This window comes from Poecilia formosa, unplaced genomic scaffold (assembly GCF_000485575.1).
Source record: "Poecilia formosa unplaced genomic scaffold, Poecilia_formosa-5.1.2 Scaffold411, whole genome shotgun sequence".
In the NCBI taxonomy this organism is placed as follows: Eukaryota; Metazoa; Chordata; class Actinopteri; order Cyprinodontiformes; family Poeciliidae; genus Poecilia; species Poecilia formosa.
In genome coordinates this window covers 231102-252621 of record NW_006800350.1, presented here as the reverse complement: position 1 = coordinate 252621, position 21520 = coordinate 231102, and the positions used below count along the sequence as shown (strand labels likewise).

Here is a 21520-nt window from a genome sequence, read left to right as displayed (position 1 = left end):
TATATATATATATATATATATATATATAACAGCTATTAATAGTATTAATAATATTGAACATCTGTCACTTTCAAATCCAAAATAAATTAGTTGCTACCTAATTAAAATAGGCTTTTTGCTACCTTGGTCCATACACTGTGAAGAAAAAAGAAAAAAAAATTCAGAAGGGCACTTTTTTATTCAGCAGAAAAAGGGCAGGTGCAATTGAACAGCACCACCTGGTGTCTATCTGTGCACATCACTGCATTCATTCAGCTACCTGTCTGTCTATCCAGCCATCATTTTATCTGTGTAAAATTCAGGGTGAATTTAGGTGTTTAAACTTTGAAAATAGACAGAAAAAAATAAAAAATAAAAAAAAAAATGAAAAAATTGCTCAAATCTGGAATTGTACAGATGTTTTGAAGTGTTTGCATTTTCACTTGCATTATTTCCATTTTATGCAGTACCTTGCGTGTTGCAACAGCTTCTTTTTCCCGGTTAAAACCTGTTGTGATTGATTTCTTTCTGCAGCGTATTAAATGTATCCCAAAGGATCTGATTTGGATATGAGACCAGGCGGCCTCTAACGCTCCATGGTTCTGGTTGTGCTCAGGACTCCGCATGTTTCCATGAAGCATTTTGCAGAACAAAAACATGTCTAAGTTGTTTCCTTTATGGTATTAATGACACGTTTGTTGACTTTTGTTCTGTCTTATCTGATTCCCTCTGATGAACCTCAAAGAGCATCAGCGATACAACACTACGCCACATAGGCTCACATTCCCTGTAATCGTATTATGTTACAGAAACTGAGTCAAGTTCCGGGATGCTTCTTAATCTTACTGAAGACTCAACCTCCTGGGTACGTAAGGGATTAAATACATTAGAAACAAGTGAGCATGGTGCCATGGTGCCTCAAGAATTTACATTTATTTAATTGCAGCTTTGGCATAAAAAAAAGAGATATCTTATTTTCCTTTTTTCTGTCAGGTCTCAAATTCAAAGAAGCAAACTTAGATTTTGGTGAAGAAGGAATAGATTACTGAAGTGGACAATTATTCTTTTCTTGCATCGATCACATTTTACTGGCCAATTGCAGATTACGGCCAATTCCAATTTTGGTCTATATCGATTGTTTTGTATGAAATGTTGCTAAATATAGTAAGAATGTTGCCAAATTAGCAACAATGGGGTGACATACAGACATGTATGGTGGGCGGGTCTGTCAGTGAAACCTTTTATAACATTTAATTTTGACATGAAAATGTCATTTAGGAGAAATGTTTTTGGTTGTAGGTTACAAAAAGAGAGGAATACTGAAACACTGTTTTTTTATGTAAGGGAAATCTTAAAAGAACAGAACAGTTTGTTCCAAAAGAGAAAAAAATACAACACCTTTTGGAAGGCACCCTGAATAATTATTTAAGTTTTTAGTAGAATGAAATGTCACAGTAGCTGCTAAAGGCAGAGTGCTTTATGAAATATGTCACATCAAAGTAAAGAACATAAATGTTTCACATGTTGTGTAACATTTTTAAGAGGCACATTTTGTCTGTTTGTGGTTTCCATGGATTCAAATGACTTTCACAAATCAAGATCGTGATATTTGTGGTGTACAAAAAACAAACAAAAAAAAACTGCTCTTTTTGTTTTTTAATTTGAAGGGAGGTAAATGACATTCCATTATTCTTTATAAGAACACCTAAGGGATTTTTCTTGCCAAATAATCTAACTCTAACCTTGATTGGCAGCTTTAGTTAAAAAAATATATGTTGCAGGCATCATAAAGCTGTTCAAAGTTTGACTCACCCATCTGTCGACTGAGATCAGCCTCATGATTTGGCCCAGTGATGCAGTGGCTGATGTGCTCTGACAGCGATGGTGTGTTTGTTTCACTGCTGAGCTGCCGCTCCATCATCAACATTCAGCTTCCCCCATGTGGGCTTTCACACGCCCTTCTAATTACGCAGCCCAGTTGGAGACTTTGATGGAGCTCTTCTCACCTAATTTCGCTGCTGCCACTTTGACCTGCCCAGTAGCTCTGAACATGGACACAGCTGAGCACGACATGCTTCCACCATCAGTCCGTTTGATAACCCTGAGTTTGTTTGCACACTGCAGGTCACAATATGTGAACAAAGAGTGTGCTGTAGGAAAGGATTTGACCTTGTTTTTTGTCATATTCACTTGTTTAAGATATTTGATCTTATTTCATAATCTTTGTACATTTAACTGATTAGTTATAAGCCATCCATTAGCTCCCCATGTTGCCCTACTGACAGGTTGCTAGCCCGTTAATAGGGGTTTCCAGGATGAACAATAGTTGTGTTTCCTTTGACCACATAATTGTGCAAATTTGAATTACCAAAATACATTTGCATAATGGAAACAAACTTTTTTGCTAAAACATTTTTGTGCCGGGATATTTTACAGTTGTATTGAAATTAGTGAAATTTCCAAAACTGCAAAGGAATTGCTGTTTCACATCACACAAGTCATGTGACCAACTGGATGTTACCAAAGGGAGAAAAGACAAAGAAGATGACAGGAAGTAGTTGGAGGATGATGGTGAATTTTTTAGCAACTTATTGCGTAAACAAACTTATTTAAGTGTGACTTTAATTTAGTTTCTTACTTAATGGAAACACCATAATTGCGAAATTGTGTTGTTCTTTTTTGACAGTAGAGGGATAGCGACAAATTTTTGCCCAATTTTTTAATAGAATTTCAATTAAGTTGCAAACAGGTTCTGATAAAGAGTACATGTGTTAGACAAGCATTTTGTTCATGGAAGAAGGGGACAGATTACTGTTTACAATGAGGCAAACACTAAGGATATGTTTGACCACATGCTAAAAGCCCATCGCCACCTGGTGGCACAACACAACAACTACAGCTGACCCAAGCTGCCATTGTGGCGCCGTCTAAACGTGGAACTTTTTCCCAATCGAGATCTGGAAATAGTGGCAGTTTCCAGGCAGCAGTCTCGTGTAAACACAGCCTTACTTTGTGTTTACAGTCTTTAGCATTAGCTTTAATACTAATTTCTGATCCCGTCCATTTTGGTCCCTGCTGATCACTATCTAATCGTCTCAGATGACCTTTTCATTGGCACGACCGTCTCCAAATCGTACATAACACCTGGTTCTATTATCTGTTAACACACATCATCGCTGACACTCGTCCCCTTCCACTCCACCTTCCACTGTCTTTTGCATTAGCTGTTTTCTTTGAAGGAACTTAATCCAATCCATTTTCAGAACCTTTTATTTCTGCGGTTTCCTTGTTTTCCCCTAATTCACACATGAATTCTTTCATCTGGTGAGTTTCTTTACTTTCTCTGCAAGACATTCCACAACTTTTTCTGACTCTCTTCCATCTCCTCCCTTTTCATACAATAAATCACAAAGTCATCTACGTGGGTGATACCGGGTTCTCACCTGACCTAATTGACCAGCCTGTCTCTGTCTCTATGTCTTCACATGGTTAAACCTTTACAGAATCTTAACAGATATGAGTCTTTTAATCAAATCAACAACTTGCAGTGAGTCACAGATTTCTGCCTCTGAACATTGTGTGCTCTGAGCTCAGACTCTTGGCATTCAGCCGGGGTCACAGTTTGTTCAGAGAGCTGCGGTGCCATTTCACTCCTTCATACGTGTCACTAATGCCGCTCTGCTGTCTGCTGCTGCTGCTGCTGCTGCTACTTTTTAAACATTAAACTGAATCCAAAAAAACATACCATGACATTTTGATAAGACTCCAATGGTCTTTTCAGAATTTGATGAGATTCATTTTCAATTTAAGCTCAGATGCTCTGTGAGGATTAAGTCGGTCCAGCTTCTCTAAACGACCACCTGTGAAGCGGCTTTGTTCATGTTTACACCTACAAGAACATTTCTGTTGCTAGGTGGATTTCTCTTATCTTTAGAAATCAACGCCCTGGCTTACATTGGGGTTTGGTTTGTACATTCATGTGACTCAGTGCTATTAAACCTCATTAAGAATGGGTTGGTTGGGTGATTTTTCAGGCTGCATTTATTTTTGAAGGTGAAGAAAATACTTTTATAAAAGCGCCTCTACAAAACCAATGTTGTCCTTTGTGTTGTGGTATCACACACAAATGGTGGTCAAACACACAATGTTTGACCACCCAGAGTGGCCAATGTTTGACCACTCTGGGTTGGTCAAACATTGGAAGTAGGACTCATGCTAAAGCTGTGGAGTTAGCATCATGCTATCCTGGTGTGATCTTCTAGGACCTGAATGCTAGCTGACAGATTCTGGAAAGAAAACTTTTCTTTTTAGCTAAATATGGCACATTCAATACATTTCAGTACTTAAGAGGCAGAAGAGGCAAATTTATGAAACTGATCTGAATCAGGTATAATTTTGAACCACTACAACACTTTGCTTTCAATATGATCTTTGGTATGTCTGCGAACTAGCATCAGCTAGCTGATCGTGCTAATTTCCATAATTTATTCTAGATTTGTGTATTGATTACATCATTGAATTTATAATTTCTTAATAGGAAATGCACTGAATCTGATTCTATGCATTTGTTGTAAACCCAATAAAATTAATTAAAACAACTAAATTGTAAGTTATTTTATATATACCCTTCAATTTTGTAGAATAAAATAATTATGTTTCACTATGAAATCCAAGTACATGATTAGTTAGCATAGTTAGTTCTGCTACATTTAGCTATTGGTTCAATAACATGTCTGGGTTCATTTATGCAAGATTAAACCAGACTGCAAAATTAATTTAGACCTAATATCAAATTTTAACACTTTTGAGCTATTTGCTAATCATTGGTGAAAAATATATGAACATTTTCTGACTGGTCAGATACAACTAAATTGTAGACATAATGTACTCTGCAGGTTTGAGCTGGATCTGTCTGGATTGTGGTTCTACGAACTGTTCATACTGGGCTGATTATGAAGGACCAGCATACTTTCAGAATTTTTTTCATAAAGAATTGGAAAACAATTTGCAGTCAGTAAACTGTTCCTGGGAATCTTGACTTTCTTGTTCACACAATGGGATTGAGAGTAAAGCATCTGAAATTCAGACACAAAGATCCAAATCTTCACCTCCGCTGTATGAGTTGGTACTGTCAGAGCCTCGATGGGACATGTTGCTTTTAGCAAAGACTTTCTGTTAGTTAAAAGTCAGCTTTCCCCGCCTCACAGCAACAAGTTCAGATCATTCATTTCCAGTCATCAGGTGTGTTTCCATCAGAGCTGGAGTCGATGAACAGCAACAACTACAGAACAATCATTTCATACGGGACTGAAAGCAGACAAATAAAGTTCTGATGGCACTCAAGAGCATAAAGAGTCTAAATTTAGGGTTTCAATAATTTGTAACTTGATTGTTTGCTCTTTGGAAACGGGCCATATCTCACAGCTGCAGCAGAATACAGAGCAGGTCCATTCTGTCTCCTGCATATTTTCCCTCTAACTGCATCTTTCAGATGGGAAGCAGCAAAAACATTTCTGCTACAAAAGCAAAAAAAAGAACTGAACTGAATATTAAAAGGAGAAATATGATCTTGTTTCTCTCAGTCTGAAAATAAAACTTTTCATGTGTTAAATATCACAATGGTGAGAATTTTGTTACATTTTTCAAATTCAAAAGTTTTCACATATTTCCTCAGTATTGGATAGAAATATTGTCTAAACTTTCTGATCTGGATGAATCATCTGGCTTGTTTTCATCAAGCTGTTGAAAATAGTTTCCAGCAAACGGGCCGTATCTAGTTTGACCTCTGTGACTGGGTCAAGATTCTGGTTCTTCTTTTCATGCACACCTTTTTAATTGACAAATGTTCAATGGAATTATGATCAGAGCTGAAAAAGAAATAAAACATTAATACACTTTGTGAGTAATTTGGTGTCATGCTGAAGGACATTATTCATTTGGAAGACAAATTTGTCCCTGATATCTTGAGATGTTGCTTCAATAAATCCACAGAATGTTATTTTCTCATGCTGCCACCACCTTAACGTCCCACTTGGGTTAATGTTCCCAACTTTTTCAGCTTCACTTTTTTCTTTCATATGTAATGATGCTCTTTATGTCCCAGCACTTCAACCTTTGTCTCATTTTTCGTAATAGTTGCTTCTTTTTTCCCAGCGTTCCTGATTCTGACAGTGTTTAGGATGTAGCTGTGAAATGCTTCCAGTGTTTCTCTTCTAGCTCAGTTGCTGTAGTCGTGACATCATAATCTCTGTATTCCCAATTTGTTTCAATTCATAGTCATTTTAATGGGTGCAAACTTCTGACATTCTGAAAAAATTACTTCTTTCCTAAGAAAGAAGTAATTTTTCTAACTGACCTGAAGCAGAAAAAGTTTAGCCTGATTTAATGTCAGTCAGAGAGAAGCAGATTTATCTGTGAAATGACTCCCCACCTCCCTATTTGGCTCAACAATTGTATATTTTTTTTATAGAATTGTCTGTAATTTCCAATGAATGTGAAAAGTTTGATGACCCAGACATGTTACTCCTCTGCTCCATTTAGAGCCTGAAATCAATCCATTGGCTGCCCAGCCCGGCGCTTTTTAAACCTCAGAGCTCTGTGGACTTTATCAGACTGACCTACATTAAGCTCTGGCCTGTGAAAGCAGCATTTGTACAGATAGAGCAGGGAGGGTTTAATGCTGTAGGCCAGAGCGGTGAGTGGTGCTGCTCAGTTGGGTTGTCATTGACAGACTGCTGAAAACATCTTTACTGCCATGATGAAAAGAAAACGCACCCTCCTTCACTTCTAGAGTTTTACTATAAACACATTTAAGCAAATTGGACTCCAGTATATTCACCAGGATAACAATGATATCTTTGTTATCTTTGTTATCAATACACAAGAATAAAGCAAAAGTGGAAAATGTTTTGCTTGTAGCTCCACCTTTAGCGACTGAAATTCTCACATGGCTTCATTTTTCAGTTAATTTGGTTTTATTTATATAACATCAATTCAAGGCACTTTACAGAAATATCATTTTAAGTCAATCAGATACACATTGATCCTGTTTATTAAACTAATGGAGCATTAAGGTAACATAAATAAAATTAAAATAATACAATTTGCATAAATAAAATCCCAAAACTGAAAGAATAATGTCACAATATCACAAAAATAAAGTCAAAATAATATGCGGATAAAGTTGCAATGTTACACATTTATTATTGTAATATGAGCATTTTCTTATATTACAACTTTATTTTTGTAAAAAATGACTTTATTCTCATAATACTGACTTTTCTTAAAATATGAAGACTTTAGTCTTTAATCCCACAATATCATAACTTCATTCTTGTAATTGTATGACTTTGTTCTCTTAATCTTCTCTTTTATTTGCTATTTTTTCTTAGTCTGGCCCTAAAACTACAATAATCTAGTAATCAAGCAGTAAAGTGAGCTCAAGAATTTATAATGTCCTTCAGAGGCTGAATTTGTTGAGACCTCCTCTCCTGGGAAGATCTGCAGATATATTAAACCTTTTTATTTTTTCACTACTGAATGATGGATTTTGTAATATTTGGAAATGACCTTTCATGTATTTATTGGACTTGCTGGGTAGAGCTTGTAGTTCTAGTTTTATTTCTTTTGAATGACCTTTAACCCTTCCTAGGGTGATAAGCATCAACACGTTTTCTTCTCTAAATGGATTGCTAATGTCTGTCCACTTTGGCATTGAGTGAAAACCTACAGCTAGCAGAAATCTAAAACTCCAGCTTCCATAGAGGTGTTAACACGTTCTGTGAATCAGTTCTCCTTAAGGATGTAAAAAAAGCTCATTGTTTTCTGCTTTTATTCTAACAATTTCACATGTTTGATCATGCTCTGATATTTACACAGCTTGAGTGCATACTTTATTTTTACTATGACTCTAAATCTTAACAAAACAACTAAACCAACCAGGAAATAAAAAAGAACATTTCCATTATGTAATTATCTATGAATGCAAACAATTACTAGTAGCAGCTTATTGTCTCTGCAGGAAATTTTGCCGAATAAAACACAGGTCAAGTTAATTCAAGTTTACTTTTGTAGCACATCACGCAACAAAAACAGGCTGCAGTTTGTGTGACTTTTTGGATTTTATTAATGCATTTAGCACAGAAATCAATTTTGTATATTTATTTTTATTGGAGAGGGAAGAGAGAAAATTTTCACCAAAGCCCAAATGTGTTGGATGTTTAAATCCAACACATTGTATGTTTGTAATGCAAAGTTAGGATTGAATAAAGTCACTCAATTAAAAAACAAATAAAGAAAAGCTGGTGAAGCAGTGAAGCTCAACATGACGGGGCTCCAGTGTAAAACCTGACATCATATAACAGAGTGAAAACTCAAAGAATCTTTACTTGAATCAATGATGTCAGGTGAGTGGAATTTCTAAAGTCTATGATAAAAAACTCTACAATTTTGCTTTCTGATAAGCTATACCTTTTTTTTTTTTTTTTTTTAAATCAGTCCATCTGGAGACACATTTTATTACACTACATTAACCAAGAACTCACTAAGTGTCCCTGTCAGGTGAAACTGAAAATGAAAATTGCCTGTCAGTGGTCTGGTTAAAAGGCTGTCCAGTGATTTCTTTATGTGATTCACCCTGAGTGGTATTTTTAAATGTGTGCCATTAGTGTTTTCTTCCATGTGAGTATTGACAGCTCTGCTCCGGTTTAATTTCCGTGGTGGCGCTCCGATAAAAGCAGCAGGACTGAAATGTCAACTGCAGCCACAGGCAGTTTACCTTCAAGGAATGTTTCTTTCATTTTCTTCACATTTTAAATCATTTAATTTGGTAAATCTCAGTTGCACATGTCTCAATCAGCCACTAGTTTATAGGATGATGAACTGACCAGCTAAACAACTGAAGATCTGGGAGTTGATTTTAGTTGTTTTGATATTTGAATGAACTCAGATTTACTGAGTTTCCTATTCTGTTTCCTATTTCACCAGAAGTGAATTCCTTAGAGCCTCTAACTCTTGCAGAGTAAATGATGCTTTATTTTTGTCATTTGTTAAAGATACTGAAAGGGTATTTTCCTCATAAAAATAGCATAGAAAAAAGTCACTATGTACAACATTTGAAAAAGTATGTACTTTTTTACATTTTGTCACATTCCAACACCAAAGTTCAGGGTATTTACTGAGTCTTTATGTGGAAATGTACTAAAAATCACATAGCCGTAGAGAAAGGAAGAAATTGTTTTCAAACATGGATTTCAAAGGTTTTTACACATTTTGAAGAAATGTTGAAGGTCCTGTTGTCTAAGAACTTTTTCTCACAAATCAAGTTTCCATTATGCAAATGTATTTCCAAAATGTGAAATTGTGAAATTATGCAGTTAACAGAAAGACAGATTATGTTTCCATCTGGTTTAGTCTACACTCATCAGGTGAAATTCAGTCATTGTCTACTGTCGCAAATTAGCCTCAAACTTCTTCCTACCAAGAATCATTTTGTACTAACTTTGATGTCATCTAGTAAATTATCTTATTTATATAATCTACATATTAAATACCAAAATGTGAACCTATTATATGTGCAAAATTAAAATGAACCATCTCTACTAAATGTAGGATCTGCATGATGACAAAAACACATTTTTAAAGTTATTTTTCAACTAATGATCTCTGAATTTAACAAGTAAAAGCTTAAAATGCATTATATAACTTCTAACGTCACTCATTAAGACATTTAGGTAAATGCGTACATTTAACACCAAAAAAAGATCAGTTCAGAATGACCATACTGTTCATGTTTAACATGTGAACATGTCTGTAGAGTGTGTGTTGTTTATTTGATTCCTGTTACTTATTTGAAATGGTTTTCCTTGTAAAGTCTCAGGCAGCAGACAGTTATGTGAGTCTATTTTGGGGACAGGATGCTTTGAAATGAATCTTTGACTAATCTTCACACCTCCTGAGGAGAGCCTGTAAGCGTGCTTCTCTCTTTGGCTCCTTTGAGGTGAGGGATGTGAGGGAAGAGGAAAAGAGAGCAGAGAAATGAGAATCTGGGAGCTGAAAAGGGTCTGAAGGGGAGAGCAGCATCAGGGCTGTGCTGCAGGGTCTAGGAGGCTGCCGTCGGCCTTTAATCCCACCCCCACCTTTTCCCTCCTCTTCCCATCATTCCCTCCATCTCACCATGACAAACTGGATCTGTGGTGTATCAAAGAGCCACAGGCTACATATCCTCCTTCTCCCCTGCACTCTTACCAAGTGGTTTTCATTCCATTTGTCATTTACACTTCCTCAGTCTTGGTTAGCTCACAGCTACCGGTGGCCGCTGCCAGGCTTGGCAGGATGCTGCAGCCAGGAACCCCAGTGGCACAATTTAGAAAGCCACTTAATGGGTTTAGTGGTATTTGCTAATTTGTCAACAAGTTTTTGGAAGTCAGAGGCTGCTGTCTGGCCGGTCAGTCTGGATGGGACTCCTTCTGGGCAACCTTTTCTGGTGCAATGGGTACAATCAAATTTGCATACTTCTCTACTTGGCTGTTGATACTTGGAACAGCAGAGGAGCATGTGTACTACCACCTTTCATTGTATTCCAGTTCATCACAGATCCACCAAGGTGTTTTTGAGGTTTACACAGAGTGAAGAGTATTTCACCCCACACAGATTACAGCTGGCCTGTACTTGAATAGCACTTTCTTAAGTCCAGAGGATTCCAAAACGCTTTACACTACATTCAGAAATTCATCCATTCAGCATTCTGCTTCCCTGGAGCAGACTGACAAAAGTGAGCCACCGAACCCCCTGACCACCAGCAGCACCCACACTGCAAAAACATACAGTCTCACTAAGTAGTTTTGGTCTACTTTCTCGTGCAAATATCTTAGCACACTTGAATAAAGACAAAGACAACTTACAAGTAACTTTTTAACAAGATGCAGGAGCTTGTTTTGAGTCACTAATTCCTTAATAATGTTGAAAAAAATACATGTTTTACTGGTAGATTATTTCATTTATAACAAGACATTGTTCTATTGTTGTAAGTGAAACAATCTGTTATTGATATTTTCTATCAACAACTAATAAAAAGAAAGCTCAATTAATAGTAATGAATTTCGCGCTGCATTGACTCCAAACCTGTAGAGAAGTCTGTTTGGATGTGTAGTTGGAGTCAAAGTGGTGGAGTTATGACGTTTCAGCTGCATTTCCATTGACAATATAATTACGTTAATTTGAAATTTTGAAAATAAATTTGCTTAATGGAAACACACTTATTTCAAAAAAAGTTTTTCCCACTAGAATGAGGTAGCTTTTTTGGCCATATCTAAATTGGTTTATTTTGCAAAACTGCAATAGAAACACTTTTTTTCACATCACAAGAGTCACATGATCAACATGCAGATGTTACAACTGGTGCAAACCATGAAGAAGACAACAGGAAGTAGTCAGAGGATCAAGGTGTGGCATGTGTTTTTAGTGACCTCACATGAACAAATTTATTCAAGTGGGATTTTTTGTACTTTTATTTTTTATTTAATGGAAATGCCACAATTGCGAAATTGTGTTTTTCGACATTAATGGAATATTGACAAAGTTTTGTGGACATTTGTAATGGAGATGACAGAATTCTGCCTTAACATCAGAATTTTTGATTTATAACTTTCAGCCATTGTTTACATCTGTTGTTTGTCTAACTTCTGCTGGTGCAAAATTATGACACATCTCACATAAATGACATAAAATGCGGCATAAATCGTTTCCGACTTAGTAGCACATGTCGAAGTAGCACAATCTGGATTTTGAGTGGTTGAAAAGTAATCTTTATTGGGTCATTCAGACTGCCATGAAAAAGTCAGAAATAAGTTGCAGTTGAGCCCAAAAAGTGGACTTGAGTCACGTTTACCTGTTTTGTGAAAGTCCTCATAAAAGGACTCAACTGAGACAAACATAGAGGAGCAGCATGACGTAGGCTGCAGGATCTCATGATGCCCTGATCTGTCTAAAGAAGAGAAACAAATTCACTCACATCTCTCAGTTAAATTGAAAGAGACAATTTTTTTTCCAGACCTACTTTATAAAAAAGTTTTTGAAAAATTTATCAATGTTCATAAAATTAAAGGAAATCATATTTATTTTTAATTAAAGCTTTGCTTTTTTTCAAACAAAAATCATACTTGTTCAGAATTTCTTTTAACTGCATTGCTATGAACTCTAGTATTGTACATCTTTACTGAAACCCTGAGTAGAAAACCCCTTTGACTTCCATCTAAATACAATTAAACTGGGGTTGGAAAGTAGAAAGTGTCAAGGTTTTCACTTAAATGTGTTTAATGATGACTACAGGTAGCTGAAAAGTGAGAAGAGAAATTCTGCATGTGAAGAATCTTTCTCAGTGTACAAAGAGCAACTTGAAAATCTGTGGAAATGACCTGGTAAGCCTTCGCAGATCAATGGGCAGACACAATGGTTCTCTGAGGCGATTACTGATGTAATCAGTATCGCCTGATTACATCAGGCGATACTGATGTAATCACGCATTGTGAGAACACACTGCTAAGCTCCAAGTCCTCACATCTATTTGATTAGCAGCATCTGCTTAAAGACACAGTAACAGCAAAGGTTTAAATAAGTTTCCATATTGTTAGATTAGAAGTCATGAACACCTTTTTCTCATGAATGAACACAAATAGCAAGTCATTGTTGCAGGTACCACAAACACTTATGATTGTTGAAATAAATAAAAGCTATATCTTTTTCTCCATTTTTATCGCTGCAGGTTTTCTTAGCACGGGTGACCAGGCAGCCAAGGGGAACTACGGCCTCCTGGATCAGATTCAGGCTCTCAGGTGGATCAAAGAAAACATCCATGCCTTCAAAGGAGACCCAAAAAGAGTGACCATTTTCGGCTCAGGGGCTGGAGCGTCGTGCGTCAGCCTGCTCTGCCTTTCGCATTACTCAGAAGGTATGAGCTCCTCCACTGAGTCATGAAGAGAAGTTGAATTTCCATCTCAAAGCACAGCAACATTTACTTCTAAAACCAGAGCTGACTTTTGAATCTGCATTTACTTCTGCTCTTACAACTTATTTAAAGTTGTTGAGCAGAAACATCCATGAAAAGCAGAAAAGATTTGCTTGGCGGTGTGGACTTCTGTTTGCCACAGCTGCTGCCTCAGGGCATCAAAGCCTGAGACTTTCTCAAATGATTTTATGCTTCAGACTTTAGAAAATTGCATCATTTTGTTAACCTAGGAATGAAAACAGCTTCATCACATAAACAAAGACGACAGCCACAAAAAAACAACCAAGCATTTGTGACAACTACTTAGTCAATAGGAGAATTATATTGTATTAAAGTGATGATAATATTATTATAATGCCAGATGCCACCTTTATGGATGCAAAACAGAAAGAGATTTTAAGCTGTTCTTGCATAAACTAAACCAACAGCACTTTTCATCAGCTCTTCATCTAAACAAAATTTCCTTTTCTAAATTATTTTTTTATGTGTCTAATCTTCTATACTGTAAACTCACACAATTGATATAACTATCAAAATTGTTGTCTTGGGATACAAAAATCTGCTGCATTTAAAATATTTAATAATAATAATAATAATAATAATAATAATAATTTAAAACTGTTTATTTTAACAATTTAGACACCAAATATACTTGATATTGTCTTTAAAAGCACAGTGGAAAGAACCTGAGCACTGCAGCAGAACCTAATATCTGCCATTTTCATTGCATCTGCTCTTGAGGGTGCAGCCAATAAGAGACAGGGAAATGAATGGCTCTCCTGGATTGGCCACTTTGCAAACGACAGCTAATAGCTTGTCAAACAGAATTGTGCCTTGGTATTTTCTTTTAAATCTAGAAATACACTATTTAGAAAAAATCTATAAAATGATGGATTTTTAGTTTATAATTTTGAATTAGGTTCTACAGAAACATCTGAAAATCAATGAATCTGACATATTCTTTCTGTTATTATTGTGGCATATAAAGTATACATTTTTTTGGTAATTCTAACTGACCTAAACAGCAGAAGTTTGGTCTGATTTAAAAAGAGGGGCGTTGAGGAAAAAAATGACTTTTTTTTGGTGTATGTAATTTTTTTTGGTTTCAGCTGCACATGTATCAGTTTGACAGCAGTATACCCAGATAGGACACTATAAATGAAAACTTTGTAATGTCAAGAATGGTAGAAGAAGAATAACAATGTCTTACAGAAATCTCTCATTATTTTTGATATTAGCAAATGCAAATGATGTTGGTAAAAACATGAAGATTAGTTTCATTCAGTGTCAGACATGATGAGAAAAACCTTTGAATTTTTGGTACAGTATATATTGGTTCAGCTGTACATTCATGTTTTATTCATAAATATTTCTTCTGTTTTGACTTTAAAACCTTGTTTTACTAAAAGATATCTCCACTTAAATGTTAACAACACAGGCTTTGGGGAAAAAGTCCCTTTTGTACAAGTTTAAAAATTGAAATAACAGGTAAAAGTGTCTTGGCTTCATTTGAAAGGTAATCCAAAAAGGCAAGAGCTTGTTAAAGAAGATCAAAGAGAACAATAGGTTTTGTTGTTGCAGTGTGCAGATCTGTTTCATTTTTCTGTGTTGTGTAGTTGCTGCAGCAGGAATGGCTTACTTTACATTTAGGTAAAAGTCTGGATGTTTCTGAAGGGGCAGCACTCAGGGCTGTGGTCGTAAACAAACGCCCATGCCTTGCCAAGAATCCTTTATTTTCTGTGCAATACATCACCGAGAAATGTAATGTGGCTTGTTGCATTCGCCATGCTGTAAATCTGCCATGAAAACAGCAGCATCATCAGCCTTGTGGATCAACATGCCAGGCTCATAAAACCTCACCGTCACTCGAAGTGAATATCTGAGTCGAGGTTGAGCCGAAGCTCGCCATCAGCTTGAGAACGGCGGCAGTAAAATCTCGCACAGAACTAAACAGGCCTTCTGGGAAATGTCGGCTCTGAGCTCAAAACATACTTTCCACATCGGCCTGGTTGAGTCACTACTCTGCGTATGCATGAGTATAAATAGAACTGTCTAAAACCAAAATTTTGGGGAAAATGTATTGTGACCTATTTGCTGATTGGAAGCTGGAAATGTTGTGCTAAGTACCGCCTGAGAAACCTGTTGTAATATTCATGCAAGTATTTAAAGACTTGAATGACTGTTCATGGTTTAACACAAACAGTTATTTTGATGTCAGCTGACCCTAACCTTACACTTTGACAAAGCATTTCAAAATCCTCATTTTGTTCTTTTGAGGTTTTCAAATGTAGGCAATAATATTGTCCATGTAAAAATAATCCGAGAACAGATGAAACGGAAACACCTTATCCACTTTTCAAACCATTTTGAGGGCAGATCAAGATCCTTACATCTCCCTGTGTTTTGTTGAGGCTGGTAGAAGTCAACCTGCTTTTCCCAGCAAACTTCTGTTGGGGTAAGTGTTCAAGGAATGATGTAGGAATGACAAGTAATTTTATCCAACTCAAAGGTAGCCCTCATCTATCACAGACAAAACATTTAGAACCATCTAGATCCTGTTGCACTTGGAGTCAGAATTAATTACTCCAACAAAAGAAAGAGAAACAAGGGCAGAACCACTGCTGAGCAAAAAATAATGCAAAGGTCCATCTTAAATGTATCAAAAAACATCTTGATGATCCACAAGACTACTGGGGAAATCATAGTGTCCATCCTGCTCTGTGAAAAGCATTTCAGAGAAAGATAATCATACCTATAGTCATGGTGGTGACAGTGATGATCTAGGGCTGTTTTGCTGCCCTAAAAGTCCAGGCATCAGTTTGTGATTTTGAACTCCAGGACACTTGAGTTGTTCAGGAGAACAATGATCGAAAGCACACCAGGACGTTCATGTCCAAATGACTCATAAAACCAAAAAACCAAAGTGAAGGTTCAGGGACGTCCTGAATGTCAATCTAAGAGTGTAAATGTTAAAAAAAAAAAAGTTTGTTTTTAACATTTTAATTTGGCTGAATTAAAAAAAGAAAAACTACAAAACACAGTAGGCCAAAGTTCCTCTACAATGATGTTAAAGAGTCATTACTTTCTCACATATGGCCAGATTTGGAAGAAAGAAACAAAAACAGAATGTAGAAGGGGGCAAACACTTTATCACCACACTGTGAATTCCAATTAAATCGGAATTTCTAATTATTCTTAATGTTTAATTTTTACACATTCTCATCTTTTTGGTTAATGTGTGTAGTCAATAAAAGAGAAGTGGCGTTCTTTGAAGTGTTTAACTAATACCAGTGTGAATCTCAGATCTGTTCCAGAAAGCCATCATCCAGAGTGGGACAGCGCTGTCCAGCTGGGCTGTCAATTACCAGCCTGCAAAGTACACCCGATCCCTCGCTGAGAAGGTGGGCTGCAACATGCTGGACACCATCGACCTGGTGGAATGCCTGCAAAAGAAAAACTACAAGGAGCTGATCGAGCAGTACGTCACGCCTGCAAAGTATCACATTGCTTTTGGGCCTGTCATTGACGGCGACGTAATCCCTGACGACCCTCAGATTCTCATGGAACAAGGGGAGTTTCTGAACTATGACATCATGCTGGGCGTCAACCAGGGCGAGGGGTTCAAATTTGTGGATGGCATTGTGGACAGTGAGGATGGAGTGTCTGCCAACGACTTTGACTTTGCAGTGTCAGACTTTGTGGATCATCTCTATGGATACCCAGAGGGAAAGGACACTCTGCGGGAAACCATCAAATTCATGTACACCGACTGGGCAGACAAGGAAAATCCAGAAACCCGTCGCAAGACCCTTGTGGCGCTCTTCACCGACCACCAGTGGGTGGCGCCAGCTGTGGCCACAGCTGACCTTCACGCCCAGTACGGCTCCCCCACCTACTTTTATGCTTTTTACCACCACTGTCAAAGTGACATGAAGCCCAGCTGGGCCGATTCGGCCCACGGTGACGAGGTACCATATGTGTTTGGGATCCCTATGATCGGCCCCACAGATCTTTTTAACTGCAATTTCTCAAAGAACGATGTGATGCTTAGTGCCGTCGTCATGACCTACTGGACTAATTTTGCAAAAACAGGGTAAGGTTCAAGTTTTTCTAAAACATTTTCTTTCTTATCTTTGTCTTTTCTCACTGTGATTTACTACAGATGGCTATTAAACAGTCTTATTTTCACTTCAATTCATGTTAGTTATTTGTAAATGACACCCAGAGATGTGGTGACCTACGTAATATTCACCTTGTTTTATATCACGTTCTCACATATATTTACTAGAGTGACATATGGAATAAGTATTGAAAAAGTTGTCTTGAACTTATTTAATATTTATTAGAAAATATTTTGTTGGTAATGACAGCATCAAAATGTCTCCTATATCAAGAAACTACAGCAGATTTTGACTCATTTTTCCACACAAACTGGTTCTGGAGGCCACTTCAGGTTTTCACAGGTATTTTAATTGATTCAGAGCAGCATTTTATTATAAAGGCTATACTTTCTTCCAACACACAAAGTGTGTTGTATAGATGTCTTGCTAAAATATCCACTTGTATTTCATCTGCAGATTCTTATCAAGCATGTTCAAGTACATTTTCCCATTCATCCTTCATTCAGTGACATCCTTCATGGTAGGCAACTGAAAAAAGTCGCCTACCATGATGAATAAAATAATGACTTGTGAAATATTTTTATATAGGCTCATGTAAATATAAATTAAAAATACAAACAAATAAAAAGATGAACATAAATAAATACATACATTGTTCAGTTAATATTTATAAAAATGCATGATTAAGTGTGAAAATCAAGAATTACAATAATTTAGTGTCAGTAGCTACACTGCCATCTGGCCATTGGTCAAAATTCTCTCTGAGAAACTGCAAAACACCTAAAAGCTTCATCCTAGCCTCTTGACCTCATTTAAGATGCTAAACACTATGACAGGATAATTAGGAAAAGACTGAACAAGCATGACTTTTTTAAAACAACTTAAAGGGGAAAGCGTCTTCTTGCTAGAAAGAACATGGCAGTATGACATAGGTTTACAAAGCTGCATCTTGAAAAAAGACAAAACTTCTGGAACTTGTGAACAGATGAAACTAAAGTAGAGATGTTTGACCCCATACGTTCACACCAACCGGCCGGCACAGTGGAGAAGTCCTCTGGATGATTTGACCTTGATTTGAATCCACAAGATCTGGATTTGATTAGAGTCGATGAGTGGACCAAGAAGTCCTCTGTGTCCTACAATATTATAGACAAATTGCAACTTGATGTGATGCATGAAAGATCCTGCCCCCATCTCCCTGCTGGAGGGCAACAAACTACTTGCCAACGATGACTACCATTGGTTTTAGCTGTCAAGTTGTCAACATAACACTGTAAATCTTAAATGCACGTTTGATATGTGAAAGAAAAAGGGACACTTTGTTATTAATAGCCAACAATACCACAACAATAATAAGGCCCAAGAATATCACCAGATCAGGGAAAAGTTTGAATTAAAAGTAGGTGAGCTATGCTAGCTTGACTTTGACAACCTTAACACCTAAATCTGTAACAACTGAATGTTACAGATTTACAGACAGAAGAATATGGAGAGGCCCAGCAGAGCCAGTGGCTGATACTGGCTGATGCAGGAGAATCTGCGGTAGAGTGCCTCATTTTTGAGCTCCTGGTTATTCAGCAGGTACTTTCCCTTGGCTGGCATGGCTAACACTTCCTTTATTTGGTAAGAGCGTGGTGCTAGCTCATGACAATCAAGTAAAACTTGTGTCTTTCCTTTGTGTGAGAAATGTTTGCTTGGTTTTTGGAGCTGGAGCTGGAGGTGTTGTCAGTCAGTCACTACGGCAACGGCTCTGTGTGAAGCATAGCTGACAGAGAGCAAGAAAAAGAATACTGGTGGTTTGGAGCTGTTTTTCAGCATTTTTCTGCTGCATTTTTCCATTTGCAGTGAACTAAATTAATAATACCTACATCTCCGGGTTTCATTTTGTTAACTGAACTTTTCTTCCGTGGCAGAAAAAATGGATAGCAAGTAAAATAATAGTCTTTTTGCCCTCAAGCGTCCTACACATGGGCAAAATCTCTGGATGTAAACATTAACATGCAATGTGCTGAGTCGGCTGTGAGGCCATATATCTCTCTTGATCTATGCAAGGAATGTAATATGATAAAGCGATACAGAAAGCAGTTACTATAAGTTGCTAAAGATGTCTCTACAAGCTGTTGAATCATTAAGTGAACTATTTTTTTTTTCCAAGCATGGTTTGGGGTTAGATTTAAATCACTGTAAAAGCTGATTTTATTTATTTGTTTATTTTACTGGTTCACAAAGGTTCTTGTACAACTTGTACAAGGTTACACCCACTTAAAGTTTTTTGTGTGAGACTTTTTCAACACACTATGCACACAAGACATTCTGAAGTCTTAGTACAAGATAATCAGCATTTCACATTGCACTCTCATAACCGGAGATGTGTATAAAGCTCTAGATGCCTCTTGATGAATCAAATTACCAGCTAAATGTTTTCTAAAATAACATTTAACATTAATGCTCCAAACCTGGATTCAGGGACAGGGTATCAACAAATATTGTTGCTATGATTAGCTATTTAATGATTAGTCGGTGAGTCACAGAGATCAAGTGGGGGTTAATAAAACACATTAAATCCTGCCCTGGTGCTGCTGCAGTGCTGGATTTGATGAAAGGATTTGCTTGCTATTTATATTTGGATCACGATTCTTTGCTTCACACACACCTTGAGATTAGGCATCAGGTTGTTTGCGGCCCAGTCACACTGAAAATTCACTTTCAGGCGAATAAATAAAGTCTTGATCAGCATGATAGTCTGCAGCATTTCACCGCTTGCTGTTTGGCTCCAATTCAATTGATGCCTGATCAGCGGGGGGATTGGTCTCCTCACACACATTTTAGGTAGGCTCTTTTCTCTTGCTGCTTTTTTTATGCACTTCCAAGACGGCGTTTACTGAAAGCAAATTTATCACTTGGAGAGTTGCTGTTTCTCAGCAAGTCTCCCCACCTCACTGCAAAGTCTCCAGTTGTGATCACGCCAGATTGCATTTCGCTACAAAAAACTGTCAGTTCTGATTTGGTAGAAAATGGTAGATGTAATTAGAAATATAGAAGAACTGGAGGTGATCAATATTTGATCTTCTATTGAATATTGTCACCTTCCTTAAACAACACCTCCAGTCATTTTTTTTTTTTTGCCTTAATCATTTTTTGGCCAAAAATGACCTAGGAAGGTGACGATATGTAAATGTGTTCACTTTGGAAAAAAAAAATAAATAAATACAGTTTATGTTTTTCTTGATTGCTTGATTTTAATAGTAAAAGAAAAAAAAACTTACAAAAATGCCAGAAAATCACATTGTATACAAAGTTAAACCAGATATCTTGTCTTGTCGGATTAACACTCTCTGTGACAATGAATTAAACTGATCTGTTCATGTTTCAGATCAGTCAGGACTGACAATTTATTTTTTCTGGAAGGGGGTTAGATTTAAATCATTGTATTAGCTGATTTTAAATGATTTAAATCTAACCCATTCTGAAACATAATGTGTTTCAGAATGATGAAGCAAATGAAGCATGATGAAGTTAACAAACTCTGGATCACATCAACAGCTGAAACTGTAGATATAAGTTAAGGCAACAAATAAACCACTTTGGCTCCTTGTACAAAATCAAAAGAAGATCTGTCCAAATATCTGAAAAAAGAATTGTGGACTTTTGAGATATCTGAAGGTTCCTCCCTAATCTGTTCAAACTATTTTATGAACAGCATAGCAATGTCCACCATTCATCCTGTTTAAGAGGATTGTTGGCCTAAAATCTGAACCCAGTAACACAAGTTCTGTTCAGAGGACTTGGTGAAAATTACAGCAAACCAAATCATTTGACCCAAGTTGTAAAGTTTAAAGGTTTGACCAAATACTAAGAAATTAGGAGAAAATTTCTGAGTTTAAAATTGAAAATGTATCTTACCCTGCTGTTCTTCAGATAAAAGTACATTTTGTAATTCATAGAAAATTTAGTCTAATACCAAATGAAGAAAAATAAAATGTGTTAGATTTTTTACAGTGTAGGTAAAGATCTTATTTCTACTGTAAATCTTCACTTGATTTTTACCCCATTGAGTGAAAGTGACATTTAATTCCCTTATGTTCTAGCTTGGATTGTGGCACTTTGTCTTAGTCTCCATATGGCACCAACACTTCAGTCAATCAGAAATGTTTGAGCCCAGCATGTTGTGTGTGTGAAACACACCATTTATCCATTTTTTATACCCACTTTGTCCTTGCAGTGGCACAGATACACTTTCTCTAGTGATGGGTGGGAGACCTACTGACAGGTCACCAGTTCATCTCCAGGGCAACACAGAACCCAACAAGACATACAACTGAGCATACATGCACATTTTGACCATCTACTTACCCTACTCTACTCTTGGAGTAGAACATTCCTCCTAGGAAAGTAAACATAGACTGTGTTCCCATTC

The 21520-nt window shown here is 36.9% G+C and overlaps 1 protein-coding gene across 1 annotated transcript in view; it reads left to right on the top strand.

Annotated features, from left to right (window-relative positions):
• Positions 1-21520, top strand: part of nlgn4xa (neuroligin 4 X-linked a) — a 92229-nt gene that overhangs the window by 64568 nt on the left and 6141 nt on the right. Inside the window, exons 4-5 of the mRNA XM_007576597.2 lie at positions 12740-12925; positions 16286-17075. Of these exons, the coding sequence (XP_007576659.1) occupies positions 12740-12925; positions 16286-17075 (976 nt within the window). The remainder of the gene's footprint in view (positions 1-12739; positions 12926-16285; positions 17076-21520) is intronic.